Here is a 21,113-nt window from a genome sequence, read left to right on the forward strand (position 1 = left end):
CCGGCTGATGGGTCTGAGGGCAGGCGTCGGTGAAAGGTGTCCTCGAAGGGTCAGAACGGGAGCCGACCTTTGGGAGAAGGGGCTGCCCGTCCCGGGTTTCGGCACCAAATGAAAGAGGAATGACCCAAAGGACAGATCTCACACAGGCTATGTGGGAGCAACAGGGCTGGTTTATTCGCTCGGTTGTTGAGTGGGCTGAATCCAAAGAGAGAGTCAGCCCGGAAGAGGATTTTGTGAGGATTATTACAAGCTGGGGAGACCCGAGCCCCCTCCCACCTGCCCTGTTCAGTTCTTTGTTGTTTCTGGGTAGAACGCCAAACCCTTGATCCATATTGTTGTTGTGGTCAGGGCAGGTGGTTGTTGATGTAAAAGTTCCTGATCCACATCACCGCTGTGGTTTAGCCAGATATGTTCGGAGGCCTCGGGGTCGGGCAGGTGACTTTCCACCACGTGCAGTTAACGTAGGGCGACCATGGCTCGAGTGGCTGGGCTCAGTAACTACTGCTCTGCCCATCACCAGGGACTGTGAGTTTTACTAAGCTAACGAAAGAAAGCTTACTTTCGGCCATAAACTCCTAGTTTTTGTGCATGCCCCCAGTCGGGAAAGGTCCCTAACCTCAAGTTCCTGCAGTTGTGATTTCTCTCCTCTGTTTTATCAGTCCTGACCCTCGGCCACCTCCCCTTGTCGCCTGCCCTGCCACCTGGATGCCCTCAGCCCTACCTAACAAACTCACTACCGCTGCTTTATTTCTAAGCAGCTCAGATAGACACAGCACCTGCCTTACCACCAGGCCCTCCTGCCTGCTGGGCCTCCGGATTGAGGTTGATTTAGATTCAAGATCTGCTGCCGGCTCACGACGGCCCTGAAAGTCAGACAGCACCGAAATATAGACAGAAGCCTCCTCTTCCCCATTTCGGGAAAGACCCGTTTTCACTCCCAGACCCTCCCCATCAAAGGTGCGCACCACAAGCCTCAGTTCTGCAAAATAATCAGACTGCACGTGCAGTTTTCATACGAGGTGTCAGAAATTAAAGCAATTCATCACAGGCTCGGAGCTAAATCGGAGAAACCAGGCCTGGCCCAATCTTACCTGCAGGGCGCTGAAGGTCTGAAACTTGGGAAGAGACGTTTAAACTCTCAGGGCCAAGGCGAGCTCAGGCCAGGACTCTTGTCTAGCAGAGGCGTGCAGGGTACGGGCTACCCTTGAAACCCCACTGGGAGCCCAGCTTCTCCCTGAATTGTGGAAAACGAGGACGAAAACAGAAAAAACACCTCCCTGTCCTTAATCCCGAAAGAATGAGCACGCGCGAGGCTCAAGCCTTTATAGAAAGAATTTCACCTCTGTGATTGGGCAATCCTGGCGGAAGTGCCCGCCTTCCCTTGCTGCTGATATGCTCCGCTCTCTACAGCGTTGTTTCCACCAATCGTGCCATGGCATTTCTCTTGGGAGGCGGTCTCTCAGGAGGCGACCCGAAGCTCCTCCCTTTCGCGGAGTCCTTTGCGCCTGTGAGCGACGGATTGACACAGCCAATCAGACTCCGAACTGCAACATAGAGTGATTCTGAAGCCACCAATCCCGCCCCACGGCGACAGGGCCGCCGGGGGTCGTAGTTTCTGAAGAGCTGTGCTGTGGGGCAGCCGCCCGAGTCTCGCGAGCCTCAGAACTACAAGTCCCGGCGGGCGCAGCGCCCGATCGCTTCCGGCTCGCGCCTCCATCCCTTTCCCGGCTGGCTGTCGAGGGGGCACAATGAAGCGGGAGGGTGGCGGTGCCGCTACGGGGCGGCCGCGGGCGGGTGAGTGTCCATGCGGCGCGCCCGGATCGGCGCTCGCGCTTCGAGGTCGCGCGGTGGGGCGAGGCGGCCGCGTCTGGGCCCGGCGGCGGAGCGGGGGGGGTGGCGGCCTGGGGGGCGGGGCTGGACGTCCGGGGTCTCTGCGTCAGTCAGTCTTTCTGCCTGTCAGCTCGTCCGTCGCTGGCTCCTTCCCTCTTTCTCTCGTTCTTTATTCGTTCCTTCTTCCTGCATTTACTGAGCGCCGCCTGAGTGCCAGGCACGGTTCTAGGCGCCGGGAGACTGCGGAGAACACGATCCCAGGTCTATTAAGCTCATCGTCTGGTGCAGGGTTCGTCACCCTACACGCTCTTTACAGATCCGGCCGGGTCATTCTTTGCTGCGACGGGCTGTCCGTTCATTGTAGGATGTTGAGCCTCATCCCTGGCTTTACCCACTAGATACCAGTCAACACATCCCCCCACCGTTGTGACAACAAAAATGTCTCCAGACATTGGCAGACATCTCCTGGTCTAGAGAAATGGCGTGGAGGGACTGACAATGGCCAGACGAAATCCCGAGGAGCTATGACAGAAAGAAACGGTGCTGGGAAAGCGAGGGGGGTGGCCGCACTGCTGTTAGCCAAAGAGCCGATGGAGAAGCAGCCAATCCTGGGATGTTGCTGGAAGAGCCTTCTAGGCAGAGGGAGCAAGACGGACAAAGGCCTGGGGTGAGAAAGGCCTCGGCATACCCCAGCGAGTATCGAGAAGTGGTGGAGTTAGGAGAGGAAGTCCATGAGGCCAGGGCAGGTTCACGGGGTGCAGGGCGGGGATTTTATGGTGCTGACAAGCAGGCTGTTGGAGGACTTGAAGCACAGGAGAGGCGGGAGCAGATCTAGGTCTAGTAGACAGCCTTGTCACGTGGAGATCGGACTTGGGGGTTCAGTGGGGAAGCAGGAGAGGATGAGAAGGCTGGGCCAACCTCTTAGTCCCCATCGGGGTCCAGCCGTCCAGGCACGGTTGTCCTGAGCCAGGCAGGGTAGTCAGTGGGGACTGGGGCTGGGGTCCAGGTGTGGGTCCTGTTGGGTCCCATGCTGCTCTCAGGGAGTGGGCGGGGTTGCACCCTGCTTGTTGCCTCGCTTCCGTAGGAGTGCCATGCTCTCCGGCCTGTCTGCCCACCTTTCTCACCACCCTTCAGACCCCTCACTGGGGACACACAAGCCTATCTGTGGGCTGCCTGCCCCAGCCTTCCCCAGGCTTGCGGCCTCCCCTTCCCAGTCCCCTTCCCTGAGGGCCTGTGTGGCAGACACTGCCTCTCTGGTGTAAATGCCTACTTGCACTGCTCTGGGCATTCACGTTTCTCTGCAGAAGCCCTGGTCCCTGTGTCCCAAGGTTCCTGCATGCTATAGCTACAATCTCTCCAGGAAGCCAGACTCTCCCTCTGAGGGGGAGCAGGGACATGGGCAGCCCAGCTGAAAGAGCTGACTGGCCAGGAAGGAGGGGCCTGGACTAGGCGCCCCAACCTGAGAGGTTCCTGTGACGTAACTTCCACTGTGTGTAAGTGTCAAGATATTTCTGGGACTGGGTGACAAAGATCAGGGTCTTCGGCACCCACTGCCAAGTCCCTCGGGGAGAGTGAATGGAGATTCGTGGGGTGTCGATCTCTGTCTGCCTCCCCCGCCAGGCTCCTAGCTCCTCCAGGGTCAGACTTGTGTTTAGCTGTCAGTGTGTCCCACTCTCCAGCACAAGGCCTGGCCCCCAGTGGTGTGACCCTTGGCCACCTGGCTGGATGAAGGAACGAATGGACTGGGGAGTGGGAAGAAGAGCAGCTGCAGGGTCTGCTGGCCTGGGGGCACCACCAGCACGCATGCTGCCTGCGGCTGCTCTCGGGCTTGCTGTGGGGCCACACAGCGCACGGTGGGGCTCCTAGGTTTGTGGCAGCAGTGGAGGAAGCAGAAAGAATGGGGCTTGGCCAGTCAGCGTGACCTCTTGCTGGTGGCGTGTCCCTGGGTGGGCTTCCTGGCCTTTCTCAGCCTCCAGCTGGGGCTGTCACACTTGACCCATGTGCTGTCTTCCTGGTTCCTTCCAGATGTGGCTCCGTCTCTACTCCGTGTTATGAGAATCGCGAGGCCCAGAGTCACATGGCTGTTAAGGGGCAGCAGTGGGATTTGAACCAGGTCTGTCTGGTGCCTGTGGCCTTGACCACTGTGCCATACTGTCTCATGACAGACACCTGTGTGTGAAGTGCCAGCATATGCCCAGCCCCGAGAGGTGCTGGCTGGATGTGTCTGGCTCTGAATCTGGGTCCCCACCAGCCTGGCCTTACCGGTGGGTGGGCACCTAGGACTTCACCAGGCCCTCTGACTGGCTCATGCAGGAGGGACCCTTGGAAAGGGACCCACCAACCCCTTGGCTCTTGACAGGTGCCCCCAGGGTCCCCAGTGCGCTGGTCCTAGAGCAGGAGAGGTGTAGTTGCTCCCTGGAGGAGGGCGCAGCCAGGTGGGGCAGATGAAGGAGGAGGGTGGGCACGGGAGCAAGCTTCCCGGTCGTGTCCCTGTAGTTGGGTGCTGAGACAGGACAGATGCCATTTCTTCCTGTGCCCCAGAATGCTCTCCCTGCTCTGTATCTGGCCAGCCCTTTCCTCCGGGAAGCCCTCTGGACTTCTCCCACACTGGGCCAGGTCCCTGTACCATAGACAGCCATGAGAGGTGACTTGACAGTGGCCCCTCAGGGGCAGTAGGGCAGCGTGAAGTGGGGTTAGAGCCCGGCCCTCCCTCCAGCAGAGGGAGCTGTGGGTGCTGGAGCAGCGTGGCCAGGGCTGGAAAGGCCAGAGCTGGGGGGGGTGCAAGGAGGCAGAGTCCTGGGGAGAGGAAGCCAGTTAAGAGGCCTCTGAGAAGTTGGGGCTGTGGGCGCAGAGAACAGGGAGAGGCGAGGTGAGGGCGGAGGCTGGGCTGGGTGCTGGGAGGGAAGGGAGGCTGAGCAGGCCTCTGGCTGGGGCCTGCTGAGGTTCCGAGGCGAAGCCCCAGGGGCCCCCATCGTCACACCCTGCCTGTTTGGGATGGAAAAGACGTGCTAAGGGGACGTCAGAGGAAGTGTGTGCGTGTGGCTTTGCTATGGCAACCAGGCCTGTTTCTATAGGATTTGGCGGCCTGGGTCTGGGCCAGGGGGCCGAGGCAGGGGCTGACCCAGGGTCCGGGTGGTCTTGGGTACCTGGGGCCAGCTCTGTGATGCCAGAGGCTGTGCTTGGAGCTCTGGCTGCAGTCCAGCCAGCTGGCCGCACAGCTCTGGCTGGCGAGGCTGAGGCGTCTCGCACCAGGCTCCTCCCAGGGCAGTCGCAGGCCTGATGGGTGCACCGCCCCCTTGCTGGCTCAGCGCGGCTGTTCAGGGGACGCCCCAGCCTGGCTGCCTGGGGTTCCTGTTGGAGCTGCCTGAGGCCAACTGCAGCAGGGCCCACATGGCGGCTCACTCCACTGGCCCAGACCCCTCTGGGTGTGTCCAGGGGAAGCGGGATGGGGCCTTTGTCCCCCATGCCCGTGAAGGTGATGTCCCAGCAGATCCCATGCTCCAGCTGGGCCTCAGGCTCCCTCCTGAGAGGGCTGGGGAGGGCTCCTGAGGTGTCCAGAGGAGGGACTGTCCAGAGGAGGGGAGCACGAGCTCCAGTGCCTCACTGGACTGTGAGTGCCCCCGAGGGCCCCAGGAACCCCTTGGATGTCGGGGGACAAAGACCCCTGGGCCTCAACCCCAGTCTCAGGTGAGATGGGTGGGGGCCGCATAGGGAACCACCCAGAGGAAGGCGGGCCTGCTCACGGCTCAGCCTGCCCTCCTCGCCCTACAGGGCCCTGGGTGTCGCGAGGTCCCACTTGAGGACTGGCATCACACCAGGTGCACAGCCCGCTTTCTTCTTGACCTTCACTCTTTAAAAGATAGAATCCCCTGGTCCCCGGAGCACCTACCCCGGGCTCTGTGGACATGCAGGCGGTGGGGACTTGGAAGGGAGGGGCAGGGAGCTGATGGGAAAAGCTGTTTCTCAGCCCCCGGCCCGCCCCTCCCAGCTTTTCCCAGTTTGGGACAAGAGTGCCTGTCCCGTGGAAGGCGGCTTCCTCCCAGCACCGAGAACTGGAGGGCAGGAGAGGCCAGGCTCCTGGGGCGCAGGGAACCGCCGGAGAATTCTTGCTGTGGTCCTGCCCAGGGGCCTCAGTGGACGGTGGGGTGTGGAAGAGGCGCTCGCACTCTGGGGGCCGGGGCATGACACCCCCACTCAGCCCCCCTGCCTCCCAGCAGCGGGGGTGCTCGGGGTTTGGCCTGCAGGGTTCGGGCCTGGTCTGGAGGATTCGGGGAAGCAGACTGTTGTTACAAAAGTCAGCCCCTGTGGGATTGGGCTGAAGGGAGGCTTCAGGCATCTTGCTCAATTCCGAGGTGCTAAGGATGGATCTCCGTGTCCCAGGGAGGACACAGATGGGGTGCTAGACTGCAGCCCGGGGTCCTGCCCACCCCTGGGTCCCAGGCTGGGGCTGAACACTGAACCCCAGGCCAAACAGGGAAGGAGGGAGGGGGACATACTGGGCCTGACTCTCAGGTGGTCTTGTACGACCCCCCTCCCAGCGTGTGTGTGTGTGTGTGCGCGTGTGTGTGTGTGTGTGTGTGTGTGTGTGTTGTTGTCTGTCTGTCACTGTGGGCCTGGCCGCTATTGGCCAGCCGGGACTTTCCAATTGATTTGCATGTTGCCCTGCGTGCCTTTCTGTTTACCTCACTTCGGAGTGAGGGAGAAGCCAGACGCGTGCTCTCCCAGACTGTGAGCAGCAGGCGCTCGGGGCTGGCAGGCTGGCCTTGGTTCCTGGGGGAAGTGCCTGCTGGGATTCCAGCCATCTGGGCCCCTGGTGTCACTGCCTGGGGCTCTCAGCTGGCCTTGCAGCCCTGGAAGCTTGCAGTGGAGGGAACAGATGGGATTTTAAAATCCAGGTCAGTGTCTCCCAGCAGCCTCCTGCGAGCCCCGACTCCTCCCCGTGTCGCAGTGGCGGAGCCGGCCTCGGCTTCCCCACAAGGGCTGTACCTTTCGAGCTGACGGTGAGTCCTGGAGTCCTCAGGTTCAGGCTGTCTGGGCCTCACCGGGCTGGGGCGTCCTCACCCCAAGCAGGATACAAGCCAAGCCCCTGGCTGCTCTCAGACCTTCTGCTTATTGAGGAGACCCGCGGCGCTGCTGGGAAGTTGGGGAGCAGACAGGTGGCGGGTTGTAGCGGGGCTTCCGGCCACGCCATGTTCACGCCTCCGCCCCAAGGCTGCCTCTGAGCCCGGCTGCAGGTGCCTGGCACTGCCTACACTCGGGAGCCCCTGCCTCTCCCCCAGAGAGCCCGGTCTGGGACGCAGAGCCAAGCCCCTCGAGTCACATTGGGCCTGTGGGTCTCGGGTGGGGCGGCCTGTGTTTGGACCCTGTCCCAGCTCCTGGTTGAGGCTGGGGCTGTGGGAGGGCGGGAAATGGGAGCCGTGGAGCCTGGCTGTGCACTGGCAGGCCGACGGGGCACTCGGGGGCAGGAGGAGAGGGGCTTTAGCCAAGCTCTTGGAACCCCTCCCCCCATCTACTTGGACCTGTAGGGCGCTCAGAGCGAGGCTGGGTGTCTCAGAGCTGTGCCAACCACAGGGGCCGAGTCACCCCCGATCTGTGAGATGTCGGGCTGAGGCCTGAGGCCCAGAGGCTGAGTGGATCCGTGGCCGGGCGGGGGGCGTTGCAAGGAGTGGGCGAGGCCTAGACAGCCCAGGAGTCCTTGCAGGGGATGCAGGGCTCCCTGCCAACCCACAGACCGTGCTGGGAAGCCACTGCAGGGCCCAGGTCACACTGCACGGCCACAGTGTCGGTGACGAGTGCCATCCTGAAGGTGTGTGTGCAGGGCAGACACCACCAGAGGGGCCAGGTCAGGAGGGCCTGGCAGGGAAGGTGTGGGAACCCGCTGACTCCCTGGGTTGGAGCAGAGACCATCTCTGCCACCTTCTGGGCATGTGCCAGGCTCGGCAGGTGTCCCACCCAGACCTTCTAGCGCTTCTTTTCTCTCCTGTCCCTTGGAGCCTTGGCCCACAGCCAGGCCACAGACCAGGGTGGGCTCCCTGCTGCTGCACCGCCCAGGGAGCGAGCTTGTTCTGAAGGCCCCGGCCTGGGGCAGGAGTCCTGGGCTGGGAGGACTCCCCGCAGGGAGCTCAGCTTCATGGGGCCTGGCTTGCAGACTGCTGGGGGCACCTGCGGACAGAGCCCAGTGCCCCCACGGGTGTGCCGCCGGGCTGCTAGGGCAGGTGTTGTCTCGGCAGTGGACGGCTCCATCGCCGTGATCTGTCCCGAATGTGACCTGCTGTCTGGTCCTTTCTTCTCTGATCTTCTACTTCTCCTACAGGTGCCCCTAGGCCTGGCCAGCATTCCCGGGGCCCACCTAGCCCCTCCGCTGGCGAGGGTCATCTCCACATGTCTCCCGTTCCACCCAGCCCAGAGTCCCAGTGGGCACACCGGGGGGTGTGGTGACCTGACGGGCTCCCGAGTGGGGCGCATCTCTCTCCTGTGGTCTGGTTGTCATGAGGCTCGTACTTCACCCCCGGCTCTCTCTGGGGTGTGGCCAGGTCGCCACTGGCCGGCTGGGCCCTGACAGCACCTGCTGTGGCTGGAACTCATTCCTCTCGCCTTGGCTGCTCCCCACGTGACGGTTCCGCTGTGTGTGCCGCACCCTGGGCTAACCCAATGGGCTGGCGGAGACACTCCCTGGGGCCCCCCCTTGGCCCCAGGGACATTCGGCCTGTGGTGGGGTGGGCCCGGAAGTGACTGGCGGTGACTCAGGACCCAGAGGAGCAGACAGAAGTGGGGGTCTGTCCACCTCTGGGGCGGAGTTGGGCGGGCTCTTCAGAAGAGCAGAGCCCTGAGCGATGGAAGCACTGCAGGTAGCTGCCCCTCATAGGCTGGCCTGCCCGCCCGGGGCCTGCGCACAGCTGGGGTGGAGAGGTGGAGGGGACTGCGCCCACTGTGGACCCGTCTGAGTTGGTCCTGGTGGTGGAAAGAGGCTGCAGTGTGCCCTGTGGGACTGGATGGGGCGGGCCTGCCCGCATGCAGCAGCCTGTCTGACGGGTGGGGACCTGGGCTGCCGTCTTTAAGGGCCCTGACTTGTGCTCCACCCACAGGGGACGCTGCCCAAGGACCCTAGATGCCTCTCTAGAGCATGAGCTCGGGCAAGAGCGCCCGCTACAACCGCTTCTCCGGGGGGCCTACCAACCTTCCCACCCCAGACATCACCACCGGGGTAAGGGGGTGCCCCAAGGGCAAGGGTCTGCCCTCTGTACACCCCACGTAGCCGGGGCCCCCACCATGCTCCAGTAACTCCATGCCGACTGCAGAGCTTCCAGAGCAGACCCCTTTCTACCCAGGGGGCCCCGCAGGGCAGAGCGGTTCTGGGTCTGTGTGTTGCTGGTGTATCCGTGCATGTGCACACACCCGGGCCTGTTAGTGTGTAAGCGTGTCGACACATGTCCACACGTGTGTGCTTTGTTCTCTCTGGGGACAAGGTCAAGTCTCCTCCATTCTCTCTCCAGACCAGAATGGAAACGACCTTTGGACCCGCCTTTTCGGCCGTTACCACCATCACTAAAGGTGAGCCTGTGAGCCAAGGCCAGTCCTGGCTGGGAGGAATCGGGGCACCCCTACCCCGCCCTGCCAAGGCCTGAAGGCCAGGTCCTGGTGGGGCTGGTGTCGGCCTCCCAGCCGCTGTCCTTGCTGCCCCTCACCCCGCACGCCTCCCGCTCTAGGCAGGACTCAGGTTGCCCTTCCGCGCTCAGCCTCGCTGCATGTGGCTCCCTCCGCCTTGGCACTGCCCCGCCCCTCCCTCCCACCTTGCCTGCCCCCTCTCCAGGGAGGCTGCACCTCACACACACGCGTCCAGCCCCAGCCTCCTGGCCGGCTCCCGAAAGGAAAGGTCGCAGGTCCTCTCTAAGGAGACAACTGGCGACCGCACGGCTCCATTCCCGGAGAATGAGGGCGAGGGGCCCCTCTCAGGGCCGGGGGTTCTAGGGCGGAGTTTGTCCATTGCCTTTTTGGCGCTCTGCCCCTTGTAGAGGGACACCAGCTGCTAACTGGTTTTAATTATTTTCCTCTGGTTTCCAGTGGCTGACCCTGGCACGGGGTCAAGGCCACCAAGTACACCAGAGCCTCTTCGCTGCTGGGTGACCTCTCAGGGGCTCTTAAAGTACCCCCTGTTTTTCTCATGTTTTTTTTTTTTTGAGGAAAAAATAAGTATCAGTTCCCCCTCCAAGCCCCCAAGAAATGATTGCCTAATTTACCCCACTCTCTAGAAACCACGCAGCACCTGTCACAACAGTTGAGAGTGCCCAGCACAGGGAATGACCTAGGCCTGTGGCGCCTTGTCTAGGTGCCAGGGACAGGCCAGAGCCAGGTGGTGAGGCACTGACAGTGGCCTCTTCCAGCCCCTCCCGTTAAGATGGGGAAAGTGAGGCTCAGTCCCAGGGCAGCTAGTTAAAGCCTGGATCTTGAACCCAGGCCTTTGGGGCTGGTCGTTGTGACGTCCGAACCTGAGGCCAGTGACAGCCACCCCAGAGCCTCTGGCTGGGGGTTGAGCCACCTGGCCCGATGTTGCTGCCTGCAGGACCGAGAAGGTGGCCCTCCCTGACTCCCACGGGGATAACTGACCAGCGCCTTGTCAAGGCAGCCCTGCCCCATGGCCCAGGCTGAGCTGGGGTGCAGTGCAGGCCGGGGAAAGTGCCTCACCACCCTCTGTAGAGGAGGCCAGAAGGCTGTGGCCAGACCCTGGTTATGGCCGTGCCGGCAGCTCCCTCCTCTGTGAACCGAGACTATCAGAGAAGTCACCTGGCAGAGTTACCTTGAGGTCAAACAAGAGTGTACTCAGCTCCTGCCAAATGACCTTAGGTGTAATTATGTGCAGTTGGCCATGTGCCTTGGCCGGGCGGAGTGGCCCTGGGCCAGTAGGCTGACAGGAACCTTGTAGAAGCTCTGGAGAAAGACCCCTCTGGGGATTAGGCAGGACTAGGCACCACGAGCTCCGGGGCTCAGCACTGGCACTGCCCAGGAGGGCCCAGGCCCTGCAGTTGCCCTGCTGGCACCAGTTTGACCTGGAGCGGCAACCCAGTTTCCCTGCCTGTGCCTGCACCCCCTCCACCCTGCTGGGGCCCTGGGAAGGGCTGAGAGCTGTAGGTGGCCCCTGGAGCCTGATACACAGCCAGGCCCTGCTCCGCCTCACCGTACATTCCCCCGGGGAGACCCCCGCCCACCGGGCGCAGTTGGGCCCCTGCGGTGGCCCTTGTTCATGGTGCCTTACCCCTCTTGTCTTGGCAGCTGATGGGACCAGCACGTACAAGCAGCACCGCAGGACGCCCTCCTCCTCCAGCACCCTTGCCTACTCCCCACGGGACGAGGAGGACAGCATGGTAGGTCCCCACCCCCAGGAGCAGTCACCTCTGATGAGCCTCAGGTCCCTGGAGGAGCTGACAGTGAGCTGGTGAGGCAGAGGGGACAGCACGTGTGGGCACCCTGAGGCCTGAGCACACGTGGTGAGTCCACGAGACTAAAAGGAGGCCTCTGTGGCTGGACCGTGGGTGGTAGGGGGCAGCCAGTGAGGGTGGCTGGGCTGGGGGACGTGGTGCCTGCAGGCCAGGACTAGGTGTGTTTGGCCCCATCTTAAGAGGAGTGGGAGCCACAGAAGGTTCAATCAGGAGGGTAATAAGATAAAAGCTCCTCTGCTACTGAGTAGAGAGTGAGTGGGGTTGCGGGGTAGAGGCAAGAGTCGAGGGAGGTCTTGACGAGGGAGACAGGCCATGGCAGGCGGGGAAAGGTGAGTGGGCCCAAGCCGTGGGGTCAGCAGAGGCAACAGGGACTTTGTGAGGCCTGTACCAAGTGCCGGGGCAGCCATAGGACTCCCTGGTGCTGCTCTGCAGAGTGAGGAAGGGTCTCGGTGTCTCGGTGGCCATTTCTGCCAGTCTGGTCACTGGTGCTCACCGCTGGGCTCTGGGCCAGACTGGGCCCCTGGGCGCGGGGGACCAGCCTAGCCTCGGGGCAGGGGCACAGCTCGCTTCCACATCACCTTATCGCTGCTGGGCTTCCTCTTGGGCGTGGTGGCCCCACTAACGGACCGGCTCGCTGTCCGGCGCTCCCAGTCTTTCTCGACCGAGGGCTTTCCCCGTGCCGAGTTGCCAGGCCTTGTCCCTTTTCTTTTTCAATAGGAAGAAAAAACGTTCTTAACCGAACAAACACACTCTGCACTAGGCTCTGAGGACAAGTCCACCATCCTGTTCTCTCAGGCCTCAGCAGTGTGGGTCACAGGTGGCCCCTGCCTGCCTCCTCCACCCCTAGGCCCGGCCCCGTCGGCCCCTGAGCTCAGGAGGGCCCATGCCAGCCCCGCCAGGCCCTGCTCTGCCCTCTGGCTCCATCACTGCGGGCGTGTTTGACTCACTTCCTCTGACTTGCCCTGCTGTCCTCACGTGGAGTTTCCATGCAGATGGGCCACCAGGATGCTGAGGGGTGGTGGGCATTGCTCTGGTGAGGCACAAGGGACACGGTGCCCTCTGCCAGCCTGGGGACACCCAACCCTGGGATTGGCTGTGCCTCTGTGCCCTGCGGGTTTCACACCTAGGCCGCTGGGGAGCAGGGGTCATTCCCACAGAGGCGCAGCAGAGCCGCAGGCAGCTGGTGGGGGACCTGCGGTGTGGCTTCCGCCTGAGGCTGCTATCAGAGCACTGGGGGAGGGGCCGTGGGGAGCAATAGCTCTTGGAAACTTCTGGAAGGTTCCAGGCCCAGAGGGGAAGGGACAGTGCCTGCTCCTCCCCCAGGACTCCCTAGTTGGTGGCCTAGGCCCAGGCCAGCATCTATGGCCCTGATTTGCTCTCAGGAAGCCCAGCTGGGGTTTGGTGGGAGCCCGGCCCTGCCTTCCCCCTGAGCCTCCCTGGCTGAGTCTGGTGTCCCCTGGCCAGGGAGGCCAGGCAGGCGGCTCAGCCCGGCAGCCGCTCCCCGGCCAGCCTTCCGTTCCCTTCCATGCAATGGGCCTTCAGCTGCCCCGGGATTGGCTGGTGGAGGTGCCCCTCTGTGGCCCACATTCCCTCACGGGAAGCAGGAAGCAGCCTGAGCGTGTCCTCAGAATTGAATAGCAGGAAGTCTCTCCGTTTACACAAAGAAAGTTGGCAGACGTGAGCGGGCAGCAAGCACCAGGGGCCGTGGCCAGCCCCGGCAGGCGGGCGGGTGCCCATGCACACCCACGGCCCCGTGGGCAGCCAGAGCGCCTGCTAGGACGGGGGAGGCCCCGGGGGCGCCGCTGCCCTCCAGGTTCCACAAGGCTTGGTCCCTGTCCTCCCCCCACCCCGCCCAGACCCCACGCTGAGACCCTGACGGGCCACCTCTCTCTGCGCAGCCCCCCATCAGCACCCCCCGCCGCTCCGACTCGGCCATCTCCGTCCGCTCCCTGCACTCCGAGTCCAGCATGTCCCTGCGCTCCACGTTCTCCCTGCCCGAGGAGGAGGAGGAGCCGGTAGGTGTGGGGGCTCCTTGCGGACGGCCTTTGAGGGCTGTCGCTGTGCTGCAGCCTGGGTGGCAGCGAGAGGCAGATCGGGCTGGGGCAGGGCCTCCAGGTCTTTGCGGGTCCGTGTCAGGACCGAGGGGCCAGGTGGGTCCCCCAGGCACATCCTCCCACGCCCCCACCCCAGGGACAAGCAGTGGGAGTCAGCGGGGCTAGGGGGGCCTTTCCCGTCTTCCTCGAGGGAGGAGGGGCAGTGGGCCGGCACTGGGCAGCTGGTGCAGTCCTCCCTGCCCGGCCCTCAAGCCCCCCTCAGCTTCAGCAGGCCCCTCTCAGGACAGGCCCCTGCCCCTGGAGGGCAGCCCTGGGCCTGCAGGGGCAGGGGCCAGGGGCCTGGTGGTGGCAAGGCCCAGAGTGGCCTTGCCGCCGTGCTAGCACCCTGGGCCCACGCTCCCCTGCCCTGCCCTGCCGTTTCCAGGAGCCGCTGGTCTTTGCCGAGCAGCCCTCGGTGAAGCTGTGCTGCCAGCTCTGCTGCAGCGTGTTCAAGGACCCCGTGATCACCACGTGTGGGGTGAGCCTGCCCTCTCACCCTCCGACCCCCACGGCGCACCCTGGAGCCCTCAGAGGCCCGGGGGCTGCTGGCCCCTCGCATGTGGAGCTGTGGCCTGGTCACAGGCCGGCTCTGGCTGCCCTGCTGGTGTCCCCAGCAGTGGGCTCGGGGCAGGGGTGAGGCCCTGGGCTGCCGCTGGCTGTGGCCTTGGGCTGAGGAAGACTCTGCAGCCATCCCCCAAGTCCGCCCTTTGTTCCCACAGCACACGTTCTGTAGAAGATGTGCCTTGAAGTCAGGTAGGTGCTGGCCCCAGCCCAGGCCACCATTTTCCCTAACTAGGGAGGGAGGTCCTGGCCCAGGCCTGGCACTGTCCCCCAGGCTGCCTAGCAGAGGCCAATGTCTGGGCTCGTTCAGCTTCTGCTGGGTTGGTGGGTGCTGCTGGGGGCTGCTGGGGGCGCTCGGCCAAGGTTCAACCTCCTTGAGCAGCATGGGGACCTGGCACTCCCGGGGTCAGTGCCACACTCTCTGTGGAGGCCGTCCTCGCTGTGAGGCCACGTCCTCCTGCACTAGCACCTGCTCCCACCGGCGCCGCGCCCTAGGCCGGCTGCCTCGCACTCCGCCCTCTGGTCCTCCCGGCGCCGCCCAGGCTTTTCCGGGCTCAGCTGAGAAGCTCTGTCAGCACCTGTTCTTCCTTCTTGGTGGCCCAGCTGTGTCCCTGTTCCATGCTGGGCACTTCAGAGGGGCAGACAGAGGGTAGATCAGGTGCCTGATAACAGTTCGTGTCCACCCAGGTGGGGGATCGTGTTCCAGGCCTCCCCCACCTCAGCAGGACTCAGTTTCCCACTGGGCAGAGCTGTCCCCCCTGGGCAGAGCTGCCAGGGGACGGGGTGGCCAGGCAGGCTGTCGGGGGTCAGCATGTCCTCCTTTCCCAGAGAAGTGTCCCGTGGACAACGCCAAGCTGACAGTGGTGGTAAACAACATCGCGGTGGCCGAGCAGATTGGAGAGCTCTTCATCCACTGCAGGCACGGCTGCCGCGCAGCGGGCGGTGGGAAGCCCACCGTCTTCGAGGTGGACCCCCGAGGGTGCCCCTTCACCATCAAGCTCAGTGCTCGGAAGTAAGTGCCCCTCCCCTGGCCCCAGCCCCCAGGGGTGCTGGTCAGCTTTGCCTCTCTGGGAGCTCCGTCGTGGGGCCCCAGCTCAGTCCCTGCTGCATCCCGTCCTCCCACAGGGACCACGAGGGCGGCTGTGACTACAGGCCCGTGCGGTGCCCCAACAACCCCAGCTGCCCCCCCCTACTCAAAATGAACCTGGAGGCTCACCTCAAGGAGTGCGAGCACATCAAGTGTCCCCACTCCAAGTACGGGTGAGTGGGCGGGTGGGTGGGCGGCCCAGTCCCTCCTGGAGCCGCCTGGGTGCTGGTCCCCGGGGAGCTGGGTCTTAGCTGGGAGCCACACCTGGAACCCTCACCGGAGAGCTCTGAGCCTCCGGGAAACGTAGGTGGGGGAGCTGGGGGCATTAGGGAAGGCGACGGCAAGGGCATTCCCACAGCTGGCCCGGGGGTGCACTCCAGCAAACGGGCAGGGTTGAGATGGGAGAGGAGGCAGGAGCTGGTCCTTCAGGGCGTTACTCCCAGGGAGGAAGGAGCCCTTGAAGACCTTTGCGCAGGGCGACGTGGTTGGCCTTCACTCGTGAAGTGGCCCACTGGTTGCTAGGTGGCGAGGACAGGCAGGCAGGTGTGGGTGAGGGAGGCTGGGTCTGGGGTGCAGTGGGCACAGGGGCAGAACATTCCGGGGGGATCGCTGGGGCCAGGGAGGCACAGGCAGGGGTCCTGCCAGGCAGGCAGGTGGGCAGCCGTCCTGTCACTGCAGGTGCACGTTCATCGGAAACCAGGACACTTATGAGACACACCTGGAGACGTGCCGCTTCGAGGGCCTGAAGGAGTTCCTGCAGCAGACGGATGACCGCTTCCACGAGATGCACGTGGCGCTGGCCCAGAAGGACCAGGAGATCGCCTTCCTGCGCTCCATGCTGGGCAAGCTCTCGGAGAAGATCGATCAGCTGGAGAAGAGCCTCGAGCTCAAGTTTGGTGAGGGGTGGCCCGGAGGCGTGGGAACATGGCCCCTGCTCCTGGCCCCAGTGACACCCCCTCTTCTGCCACTCAGATGTCCTGGACGAAAACCAGAGCAAGCTCAGCGAGGACCTCATGGAGTTCCGGAGGGATGCGTCCATGTTGAACGTGAGCGGGCGGGGGCTGTGGGCGCGGGCTGGGGAGGAGAGACCTAGGAGGCAGTCTGTGGGCAGAGCACAGCCCCTCAGCGTGGGCCCCAGCAGGGAGCCTCCCCCACTGTCCTTCGCCCCTCCTCGTCAGGATTAGGGGTATGTGCTCCGGGGAGGGTTGCGCTGCCCTGTCCCAGGCCCAGGGGCAGTGCCGTGGACAGGCTGCCCTGGAAGCTGCAGCAGCTCCGCCCATTGCCCTTCACTCTGTTCCTGGCTTTGCAGGACGAGCTGTCCCACATCAATGCACGGCTGAACATGGGCATCCTAGGATGTGAGTACAGGCCCCTCGGCTCTACCTGCCACCCCCGAGGCCCCCATTGGGTCCCTCACCAGCTTCTGCTGTCTCTCTGCAGCCTACGACCCTCAGCAGATCTTCAAGTGCAAAGGAACCTTCGTGGGCCATCAGGGCCCCGTCTGGTGTCTCTGTGTCTACTCCATGGGTGACCTGCTTTTCAGCGGCTCCTCTGACAAGACCATCAAGGTGGGTGGGGTCCTGCAGCCTGGCTGTGCTGGGTGGGCACTGCATGCCAGCCTCTGCCAGCTGCAGCCTGCCCCTGGGCGGGCCTTCTCCCCAGATGGCTTTCTTCCTTTCTTGCCATGCTGCCGTTTGGCACTGGGCTGACCCTGCTAGGACCTGTTCTGGCCCTGGTCTCTGCAGGTGTGGGACACATGTACCACGTACAAGTGCCAGAAGACACTGGAGGGCCATGATGGCATCGTGCTGGCTCTCTGCATCCAGGGGTGAGTCCGGGTGCATATATGGCTACTGCTCACAGGGACAGGAGCCACCATGCTGCTGCTGTAGCCCACGGGGCATGAGCTCAAGCCTGCATGGCCCTGTGTCTGCCCCACCTGTGGGGTGCTCTCTATCCTGAGCAGCGCCGGCTCACTGGGTAGGTAGCAGGAGGGGGCTCCTGTGTGGGTCTTCTCTGAAGCCTGGAGCAGCCAGCCTCCCAGCAGAGCCTGGCCCTGGCCCTGGCCCTGGCCCTGGCACTCCTCAGGCACCCAGAGAACAGAGGTGTAAGACGTTAGGAGTGGAGGCAGGTGCTCAGCTGTCACTGGCCTGCAGCCAGAGCCCTGGCACAGCTCTGGGCATGGGGCCACGGAGCCACGGAGCAGCCGCCCTGGCTTTGTGGGAGTGAGAGTGTGTGTGTACATGCGTGTGCGTGTGTGTGGGTGGGAGGGAGGGAGAGAGATGCTCGCTTACAGGGAGCGGCAGCTTGACTGCCAGCAGCCGACCCTGGGATTTATTCAGCGCTAACAGTCGGGTAATTACCTCCCAGCTCGATGTCAAATGCTCTCCAGGCAGGCACCAGAGGCTGGGCTGCCACTTCCAAGGTTCCTGTGTGGAGACAGGAAAACAGGCTGGCGCTTCAGGAAACTGCATTGGGCCAAGCTGCAGGTTCCCGATGGCCAGCGCGGACCTCGTCCCTAGCTAGGGCAGTGTCAGCAAGGACGGCAGCTTCTCCTGCCTTGACATGTTGGTCTTGCTTCCCCAGGTGCAAACTCTACAGCGGCTCTGCAGACTGTACCATCATCGTGAGTGGGGCCGCAGGCAGGCGGGGGGAAGGGGCACCCCAGCACGCACTCCTGCCTGCCCCGGGCTCTGGGCTCTGAGGCTTCCTGTCCTCCCCTGCCAGGTGTGGGACGTCCAGAACCTGCAGAAGGTGAACACCATCCGGGCCCATGACAACCCAGTGTGCACCCTGGTCTCCTCCCACAACATGCTCTTCAGTGGCTCCCTGAAGGCCATCAAGGTATGGCGAGGGGTGCCTGTGGGTGCAGTTGCCGAGGCATCCGAAGCTCCCTCAGCCCACACTCACGGCCATCGTGCAGGTCTGGGACATCGTGGGCACTGAGCTGAAGCTGAAGAAGGAGCTCACAGGCCTCAACCACTGGGTGCGGGCCCTGGTGGCCGCCCAGAGCTACCTGTACAGTGGCTCCTACCAGACAATCAAGGTGCGCCCGAACCACACCCTGCCCGCTGGGGCTCTGCCCTCCCTGCCCTGCTTTGTACACACCCTGGGTGGGCAGGTGGACTGCCCTGTGGTGTCTGAGCCCCAGAGGCCCCGGAGGTGAGGCGCCTGGCCTGGGACCAAGTGGCCCCCACTTACCCACAGATCTGGGACATCCGAACTCTCGACTGCATCCATGTCCTGCAGACGTCTGGCGGCAGCGTCTACTCTATCGCTGTGACAAATCACCACATTGTCTGTGGCACCTACGAGAACCTCATCCACGTAAGGGGTGGCCCCCTGGGGGCAGGGCCAGACTCTGGGCCCGTTTCCCCCACCTCGTTGGGTCTCTGACCCGCCTGTGCCCACCCTCCCAGGTGTGGGACATCGAGTCCAAGGAGCAGGTGCGGACCCTGACCGGCCACGTGGGCACAGTGTATGCCCTGGCAGTCATCTCCACACCAGATCAGACCAAAGTCTTCAGCGCATCCTATGACCGGTCCCTCAGGGTACGCGCTGGCCCAGGTGGCGGGAGGCTCAGAGGGTGGGTGGCCAGGCTCCAGTGGGTCCTCACATCACTCGTGTCCCCCCAGGTCTGGAGTATGGACAACATGATCTGCACGCAGACCTTGCTGCGCCACCAGGGTAGCGTCACCGCGCTGGCTGTGTCGAGGGGCCGGCTCTTCTCAGGGGCTGTGGATAGCACCGTGAAGGTCAGTGTCTGTGGCTTGGGCCACCCAAAGGGGCTGCACAGAACAGCGGGGGTGGGGGAAGGGTGGTGAGGAGCTGGCAGCCCCAGGCAAGTGGCAGTGGAGAGCAGGTGTGGACCTCAGGTATCCTTGGGGTAGGATGGCCACAGGGCACCTGAATGAAACATCCCTTTCTTTGCAGGTTTGGACTTGCTAACAGGATCCAGGCTAGGCCTTGGCTGCTTCTGGGCCTGCCCTGGACCTGTCTGAGCCAGGCTGGCCACATGGGCTGGTCTTGGGGGTCTCTGCTTGCCATGTGGGGACAGGTGGATAGGCTCAGGCAGCCAGGCAGTGCCCTCCCTGCCCTGTGCTCAGCCCTGTCCTTGCTGCTGCCAGGACAATGCCCAGGCCCCTCCCTCTGGGTGCCAGGTACGACGCTCGCCCGGCCCACCGTCCGTCCCTACCCCAGATGGACTGTGCGGGCCTTTTTACTCACCTTTTCTACTGTTTTTAGACTGTATATAGATTTGATTACTTCTCGATTGAAATAAAAGCTGCACAGACTGTGGCTGTGAGTGACGTCAAGTCCCTGGGGTAAGGGGGCTGCGTGTGGCCTTGAGAAGGTTGGTGTGCACTGGCACCAGCAATGAGGATGAGGGACGCTGGGGACGGACCACAGAGCAGTTCCTTTGGTTGAGCCCAGGACTGCGACCCCTCTGGAGACCTCCACGCCAGGAAGAGGTTCGGCACACTGTGGCCTTGGCTTCCAGCCCTGCTCCCCTTTCCCCAACACACCCACTCCCAAAAAGTGAGCCAGGCAGCTCTGTTTTCTGCTGTTTATTGACAGCCGACAGCAGCTCCCTGCCCCGACCCCCCTCCCCACCTGCTGGAGCCCCAGCCTGGGTCACCCGCTGAAGAGAGGCCGGGTGGGCATCTGGGCACATCTACTTTCAGGGAAGCGCTGGGTGTGACACCTGGAAGGGGCCCCGCACGCCCAGATGCCCCCTCAGCCAGCCCCCTCCAGCCGCCCCGCACCACAATCGCTGGTTTTCGGCGGTTTTTTTTAATTCTTTTTTTAAAGAAATGTCAAAGTTGTGCCCAACACTTGTGGATCAGCAAACACGAGAGAGGAGACCAGTCAGTACTTGGAGAGGGAGAAAGAGACAGGAGGGGAAGAGAAGGCAGGAACAACCACACGACACAGCCTTGGACCATGAGTAGAAGTGTCCTTGGAACTTGGGTGGGTGGGCTGGCTGCCAGTGCGGGCCAGTGCGGGGCCCAGGGGGGAGGGTTGGGCACACCCTCGCACGCGAGCCTCGAGCCACACGGAGCCTGGCACCCATGCCCCTGCACCCGCGCTGCTGTCACTTGGCTGACATGCCCACGTTCACCACATTGCACGCACAGCGCACCTGGCACCAGCACCCCCAGGATGCAGCCACACCCAGGAGGAGGACACAGCCCATCAGCGAGCAAGGCACATCCTTTGAGTTCTTCGGACGCGGAGAAATTATGAGAGGAGCAGAGGAGAGACCCTGGGCAGAGGACCCACCCCTCCCTGGACCCCGCCTCCCGTTTGTGCTAGTGGGCCAGGGGCCTGGCCACTCTGGGGCGCAGGGAGGGAAGCATGGACAGACAGATGGCCTGGGCCTCTAACAGCTTTTGTCTCAAGCTAGACTCCAGTGTCCTTTCAGTTGGTAAATGGTTTTCTATAGAATCAATAATATTTCTTTCTTTAAATATATATTTGTTAAAGTTATACCTTTTTGTTTCTCTGGGGAAATCTGCCTCAGCTCATTCCCAATAAATTAATACTCTTGATAGCTTATATTCTGGGGGGTGCAGTGGGGCAGGGGGCCCTGACCTTGGTCCCTGTCCCTTGTGCTGCGCCGGAGCAGCTGGCAGAGGTTCCCCAATGGGCAGTTCTGTGCTGGGCATAGGCCTGTGCTCTGCCCCAGTTGGGGAGGGGGCCACGGCGCCCCCGTCCCTCCTCCTCCAGGGCGCCCGCAGCGGGCAGAGCCTGGCGCGGGGCGGCCCAGCAGTTATTGCACAGGAGCAGCAGGCGGGGACGGGCACGGGGGCAGCGGCGTCCGCCCAGAGCCCTTGGGGACCCCGGCCCGGGCCCAGGGCCAGGAGTTGTGCTTGTGCCGGCGCCCGCCCGCGCCCAGACGTGCCCGTCCTGAGGTAAAGGTCAGTGTGCGGGGCCGCAGCCCTGGCGGCGCGGGCGGCCCGACGTGGCCGCGTCACTCCAGCATGGCGTCCAGCTGGTCGGCCAGGTCGTCGAACATGCTGCCGATGTCGTCCAGGATGCTGCCGGTGCTCTTCTCCGGGCTGCGGGCGGGCGCGGCGTGAGCGGGACGGGCGGCGACAACCACGC

General features: G+C 63.3%; 2 protein-coding genes across 3 annotated transcripts in view; one reads left to right on the top strand and one right to left on the bottom strand.

Annotated features, from left to right (window-relative positions):
• Window positions 1–1,698: 1,698 nt before the first annotated feature.
• TRAF7 (TNF receptor-associated factor 7, E3 ubiquitin protein ligase) lies at window positions 1,699–19,304 on the top strand. 2 transcript variants are annotated; one of them, XM_012647651.1, is made up of 21 exons: window positions 1,699–1,794; window positions 8,916–9,034; window positions 9,324–9,381; window positions 11,098–11,189; window positions 13,163–13,279; window positions 13,743–13,835; window positions 14,077–14,110; window positions 14,747–14,930; window positions 15,044–15,178; window positions 15,684–15,901; window positions 15,978–16,051; window positions 16,315–16,363; window positions 16,446–16,573; window positions 16,751–16,833; window positions 17,592–17,631; window positions 17,733–17,849; window positions 17,929–18,051; window positions 18,213–18,332; window positions 18,425–18,556; window positions 18,641–18,760; window positions 18,939–19,304. In XM_012647651.1, exons 2-21 carry the CDS (start codon window positions 8,954–8,956, stop codon window positions 18,951–18,953), a joined length of 2,013 nt encoding a protein of 670 aa, XP_012503105.1. In that variant the 5' UTR covers window positions 1,699–1,794; window positions 8,916–8,953; the 3' UTR covers window positions 18,954–19,304. The 2 variants fall into 2 exon arrangements, with proteins under 2 accessions (XP_012503105.1, XP_012503106.1); XM_012647652.1 differs by lacking the exons at window positions 1,699–1,794; window positions 8,916–9,034; window positions 9,324–9,381; window positions 11,098–11,189 and adding an exon at window positions 11,271–11,312.
• A 1,675-nt stretch (window positions 19,305–20,979) lies between these two features.
• Window positions 20,980–21,113, bottom strand: part of CASKIN1 (CASK interacting protein 1) — a 14,882-nt gene continuing 14,748 nt past the window's right edge. Inside the window, exon 20 of the mRNA XM_012647504.1 lies at window positions 20,980–21,067. Coding sequence (XP_012502958.1) covers window positions 20,980–21,067 — 88 coding nt within the window. The remainder of the gene's footprint in view (window positions 21,068–21,113) is intronic.

Source organism: Propithecus coquereli, unplaced genomic scaffold (genome assembly GCF_000956105.1).
Source record: "Propithecus coquereli isolate 6110/MARCELLA unplaced genomic scaffold, Pcoq_1.0 Scaffold27, whole genome shotgun sequence".
NCBI classification, from domain to species: domain Eukaryota; kingdom Metazoa; phylum Chordata; class Mammalia; order Primates; family Indriidae; genus Propithecus; species Propithecus coquereli.

Excerpts from the sequence above, each read along its gene's own strand:
- TRAF7 (XM_012647651.1), top strand. The coding sequence starts at position 8,954 with ATGAGCTCGGGCAAGAGCGCCCGCTACAACCGCTTCTCCGGGGGGCCT. Across the intron at positions 13,836-14,076 it reads CCGTGATCACCACGTGTGGG|CACACGTTCTGTAGAAGATG; the intron begins GTGAGCCTGCCC and ends TTGTTCCCACAG. Across the intron at positions 16,574-16,750 it reads CCTCTGACAAGACCATCAAG|GTGTGGGACACATGTACCAC; the intron begins GTGGGTGGGGTC and ends TGGTCTCTGCAG.